This window comes from Zingiber officinale, chromosome 8B, assembly GCF_018446385.1.
Source record: "Zingiber officinale cultivar Zhangliang chromosome 8B, Zo_v1.1, whole genome shotgun sequence".
NCBI classification, from domain to species: domain Eukaryota; kingdom Viridiplantae; phylum Streptophyta; class Magnoliopsida; order Zingiberales; family Zingiberaceae; genus Zingiber; species Zingiber officinale.
In genome coordinates, this window is record NC_056001.1 from 91,168,430 (window position 1) to 91,174,443 (window position 6,014).

The window sequence follows — 6,014 nt, forward strand, 5'->3', positions numbered from 1 at the left end:
CTATAAACGGATTTGGTGTGTCCTTACCACGAGCCGTTTGCTGCGGACTAGATAGATCATTATGGTGGATCTATGCATCATCCTAACCCCTAGCTCTCCCCCTCAGCCCTACTCAACACAATGTAATCACCACACCACCTCTCACCAATGTGCCCTCACAGCCATCCCCAACAAAATGGACCCTTTCTCACAAAATAACTCTCACCATACAAAATGGACCCTCTCTCACAAAATAACTCTCACCATACAAAATGTCTCCACTCTCACTAATATACACTATGCTATCTCTCTCCCTGAATAATACACAATGGCTCCACCCCACAAAAAACAAACGGTGGGGCCCTCAAAATCTCCTCACCTGCAGCTTGAGTCCGAGGAAACCATAGAGGTAGCTCCAGAGCTCAGTGTGGCCTGTCAGATGATCTCTATGTGCAGGTCCATAGATGAAACCTCCATGTACACAGAAGAAGCTCCAAGGTAGTAATGCACTGTAAATAATACTGTGCAGCTCTCAAAAATTTTTTTTTTCTTTCAAAAATGCACCGGCCAAATACAATAACTTAGTGCAAATATACCGGACAAACCAAAATTTGCACTGTGCAATTCCTACAAATTAATTCACTGTGCAACAACACGATTTTTTTTTTCATTGCTAACAACTAATTCACTGCAACAAATTTTTTTTTTCTACCAACTACTGTACAATTAAATTACAAATTACCTAGTGCAAAAATGCACCGGCCAAGACCTACCCACTACTGTGCAATTAGCACAAAACTTGCAACGAGCAAATGAAATTGTCCTAAAAAACTACTGCACTGTGCTACAGCACGATTTTTTTTTCCAATTTCCAAAAATCTCAAACTTGCACTGTGGAAAAACCAGTGCCAACACCGTTTTCCACCTACCACACTACTATTTTTTTTTTTTGGTGGAAAATTCCACAGTGCCAACCCCTACCACACCGTTTTTCCACCTACCACACCAACTTTTTTTTTTTTTTTTCGCTGTGCAAATGTGCAACGTGCCATTGAAACCCTACCAACTAAGCTACTGTGCAATAGCACAAATTTTTTTTTTTTACTGTGCAGCTGCCTAAATTGCAGCTACACAGCCCTGCCTAGCTGCACAGTTCGCAGCTGGGCAGCTGCACACTACAGCTGCACAGATTTGCAACTGTGCAGCTGCACAAATTTGGAGCTGTGAGTTGCATCAAAATTGATCGAAGCTGTGAGCTGCATCGGTGAGACGTCAAGGTGGCTGGTGTAATATCCGGTCGAGGCTGATGTCCAAAGAACGGTAGACATGTGTCTGGATCCGTCGGAAAATATGATCCCCATCAAACACCTCGCTCTCAAACCTCAAGTGACTGCGTGCTTGCCAGACGTAGTGTATCAGTGCAGCCATAGCAGCATGTCGCGCGCGCACCAACAATCCTGTCCCACGATAGTGCCGCATATAGATCCGCAACATCCTCCGGTATGTCGTCATCTCATGAGTCATGTGCAGCCAGTCCCTAATCCGGTCCCAAAGCTGGCGTATTTGTAGACATCCGAAAAAGAGGTGCTCCTGTGTCTCCTCCGCCCTGCCACAAAAAACACAAACTATGTCAGCAACTCCTAGGTACTCCAACCGATCCCTGGTGGGCTACCTACGGTGCGCGAGTAACCATAGTGTAAATCGATGGCTGGGCTGGATGTGCTTCTTCCAAACTGTCCCTGCCCATGGCACATGGACTCCAGTATCACGGAAAAAATCATATGCCTGGCTGATACCACGCCGACTCAAAGTGTGCTGGCTGAACCAACCATGCAAGAGATGTTGCGCTGCCTCTATGGAACCAGCTGATGCGACCATCTGGTCTCGTATCTGTGCTAACCTCTTAAGCAGCGGAGAATCTGTGTGCTTGGCCCTCCATCGCCAGATATCAGTGTCCTGTAAATATGTGTGGTGGACCCATCGAATCCAGAGAGCATCCTGTTGATCATGTAAGCGCCATAGGACTCTAGATAACAAAGCAGTGTTCCATGCAATCAGTTCTCTAAATCCCAGCCCTCCTTCTTCTTTGGGCCTACACATCTCCAGCCAGGCAATGGGGGGATGCTTGGATGTCCAAAGGAAGCTCCGACATAAGCTATAGATACGCTCGACAACTCCTATCGGTAATGGCAGTATCGACATCCAGTAGCATTCCACTCCCTGCAGGACATACTGTATCAACTGTGCTCTTCCTGCATAAGAGAGGGTGAGTTTCGGCCATGCATTAATCCTCCGGCTCAAAGCATCAATAAGTGGAGCATAGTCCGCAATCTTCAACTTTTTTGACGCCATCGGGATCCCCAGGTATCTGTAGGGCATGGTTCCCTCTTGGAACCCTGTGATGGCAATCAAGTCCTGTCTCACCCCCTCCTCTACTCCTGTAACACCCACTAAACTTTTAAGATAAATAAGAGAATGATGAATTTTGCCTTAGAAAAATAATAAGAAGTGAGTTGAAGCAAAAAGAAATAAAATGAAATAAAAAGAAGAGGAGGTCAAGGATTGAACCTTGAACCTCTTATATTATAATTTATAGAATTAATTAGTAGAAACCAATTGGGATAGAGAGAAGATATTGATAGCAAGGAAAGGGAATTCATGATAAAGATAGGAGTAAAGATCTAAGAAGAGAAAGCAAGAAAAGAGCAAGAGAAAGGCAATTTGCCTTCCTCCCTTTCTCTCTCTTTTCCCTCTCTTGCCGTGACATTAAATGGAGAATGAAGGGGATTCATTCCCCCTTGTTCTCATCATAAATGATGAGAATAAATTAGAAAATAAAATAAATAAAAGAAAATAGAAAATGAGTTAAAGGAGAAGGAAAGCAAAAACCAATTTTGCTACCTCTTCCCCCTTAATATAAAAAAAAATGATGTAAAGGGAAAATTCTATTTTTCTCTCATTTTCCCTCATCCTCCCTCTCCCTCACCAAACCCTCAGTCCCCTCTCCTCCATCTTCAGCCCAAGCCAAGGTTTTCTCCTAAGAAAGCCTAAGATACAAGGAGGACTTAGCAAGGAATCAAGGGAAGGGAACTAGAAGAAGAGGCTACTTCTTCCATCACCACACCTTAGATCCACAAGCGAAAAGGAAGTAAGCTTCCCCTCACCTGTGGTACAAGGCGTTTTATGTGCTTTTCGGATTTTATGAGGATAAGAAAACCTAGAATAGAATTTAAGAAAAAATTCGGCCAAAGAAGAGTTTTCAAATCTAGGAAGGTTTAAACAAGTCCTCATTTCATGATATTTTTCTATGCTATGTAGGAAGGTTTTCCTTCATGTTTTTATACCTATATGATGCTTGGTTAGAGGAGTACCTAACCCTAGAATTTCGGCCAAAAATATTTTAAAGAGGTTAGGGAAATCATTGTTTAACCAAACTAGTACAAGATTCCCTCCATGAATTACTAAGGGTCTTTTGTTGGTTTTTCTTGCTTAAAAGTTACTTGGAACCAAAAGAAATCCACTCATATGTTTCGGCCAAGAAAAGAGCTTAGGGTTAGGAAGACCTTTAAATTTAAGTAACCATGTTTATATGATAGAATATAGAGTTCTCTTACAGAATTGCATGTTGAATATTGCTAGAAATTCATGAACTCTTCATTAAGATTTTCGGTCATGATAAGATGGATAGCTTAGAAAAGCTTAAACAAAATTTTAACATGCTCAAGACCTCTGTGATATTAAGATATGAAAGTTGTTTAATGCTCTCATGCTTAATTAGGGTATAGAGAATTTAGTTACATGATATATGACATGTAAGATCACAAGGGTCCTAGCTTGTTTATGAACCAAATTTGTATATGATGTTCTTAATAATTTTTGCCATGAAACTTACTTAGGTTTTCTATGCTTTAGGCCATTTAAAACCTAGTTTAGAGATTGGTAGGTTTCGACCATGAGGAAAAATAAAAGAAAAAGGAAAGAAACCTAGGAAGCCTAAGACACAATTCACATGTATGTTTATTATGCTTGTCTTTGTACATGCTATGAAACTTGTATGACTTCCTATGCTTTTAGGCTATTTGAAGAAAATTTAAACACTGATGAGTCTCGGCCAAGTAGGGTTTAAATGACTTAGAGGCCTTAGAATTGAAATCAATTGTGTTAAAAATGCTTCTTATGGAAATATGATAATATGTTGATTGAGTCACATGCTTGTATAATTTTTCCATGATCTAAATGGACCATTGTATGTTTCAGCCATGAAGGGATAGATGCCCTAGAAACCCTAGAACAAAAATTAAATATGCTCATGTCACTCTACATGAAATATGATAAGTAGAAAGCCAAAGTTCTCATGCTATATGTTGTTTATTGACCTAAAATGAGGCTAGGGTAAGTTTCGGCCATACCCATTGTATGATGCCTTATTATGAATTTATACATGATGTTAGTTCAAGTTCACATGCTTGTATGCTTGCTTTTAGCCCTAATGAATACTTGTTAAATTTCGTCCATGACATATGTTAAGGGCTTGAAGAACTTAGGAACTAGCTCAAATATACTTACTATGTTACTTGGAATAAATGCTATAAATATGGTTTAAGGTTTCCATGCTTTCATGACATTTGGGACCTTGTTTCACACCTGATAGGGTTCGGCCACATGAAGTTTAGGGACTTGGAGAACTTAGAAACCAAGTTAATCATGCTTATAATGCTTCCTATGAAATGGATGTGATGATAATTTAGGTTCCACATGCTTGGAGGTTGTTTTTACCTAAATTGAGATCTAAGGGGGGGTTCGGCCATGATAAGAACCCAAGGGATTAGGAAGCTTAGAACCCAAGCTAACTATGTTACCATGTTTCTTATGATAGTATAATCACAGGATACACCCTTATGCTTAAACATGTATGCTTGTGATTTATACTTTCCATGATATGATATGTGCTTAGAAATATGCATGCTTTGATGATATGCTATGTGCTTAAAATATGCATGCTTTCATGATATGCTATATGGATAGAAATATGCATGCTTTGATGATATGCTATGTGCTTAAAATATGCATGCTTTCATGATATGCTATGTGGATAGAAATATGCATGCTTTGATGATATGCTATGTGCTTAAAATATGCATGCTTTCATGATATGCTAGGTGGATAGAAATATGCATACTTGGATGATATGCTATGTGCTTAAAATATGCATGCTTTCATGATATGCTATGTGGATAGAAATATGCATGCTTTGATGATATGCTATGTGCCTAAAATATGCATGCTCTCATGATATGCTATGTGGTGAAAATATGCATGCTTTTATGACATGATGTATGCCTAAGTGATGCATACTTTTTATGACATGATGTATGCCTAAGTGATGCATACTTTTTATGACATGACGTATGCCTAAGTGATGCATACTATTTATGATATGATGTATGCCTAAGTGATGCATACTTTTATGACATTACGTATGCCTAAGTGATGCATACTTCTATGATATGCTATGTGACTAAATGATGCATTTTTATACATGCTACTTTACTTTGTAAGGCTTGTACCAAGGGTGGGCTCCTAATCAGCCCCTAGGCCTTTGGCTGTGTGATCCAGGCTAGTAAAAACAAAGGGATGAGCTCCTTAGTACGCCCCTAGGTCTATGGCTGTGTGATCCGGACCCAGTTCCTAGTATGATTCAAGACTTGCTACCTTGGATATACTTAGGAAGCGCGCATATCTACATGATTTATCTATGTGTGGTACAAGTCGGGGCCCTGATTATGTTGATATTATGTTCAAGTATATATGTAAGAAGAAATGACTTTAAAGATCATGAGACATACACATGTTTTTCGGATACATGTTTTCAAAATCATATTGCATATACCTTTTGATCATGTTGTGATGATGCTATGATTTATGATATGCCATGATTAGATACGATTATGTTATGTTTCATGCTATGCTTTAAGAGCTTGATATGCCATGCCACCTTATGATGATACTATGATATGCCATGATTAGATATGATT

At 39.5% G+C, this 6,014-nt stretch overlaps 1 protein-coding gene across 1 annotated transcript; it reads right to left on the reverse strand.

Moving 5' to 3' along the window:
* Positions 1 to 1,251: 1,251 nt before the first annotated feature.
* LOC122014031 lies at positions 1,252 to 2,331 on the reverse strand. The gene is made up of 2 exons (XM_042570228.1): positions 1,652 to 2,331; positions 1,252 to 1,585 (listed from the first exon to the last, which is right to left on the reverse strand). Exons 1-2 carry the CDS (start codon positions 2,329 to 2,331, stop codon positions 1,252 to 1,254), a joined length of 1,014 nt encoding a protein of 337 aa, XP_042426162.1.
* Between the last annotated feature and the right edge of the window lie 3,683 nt (positions 2,332 to 6,014).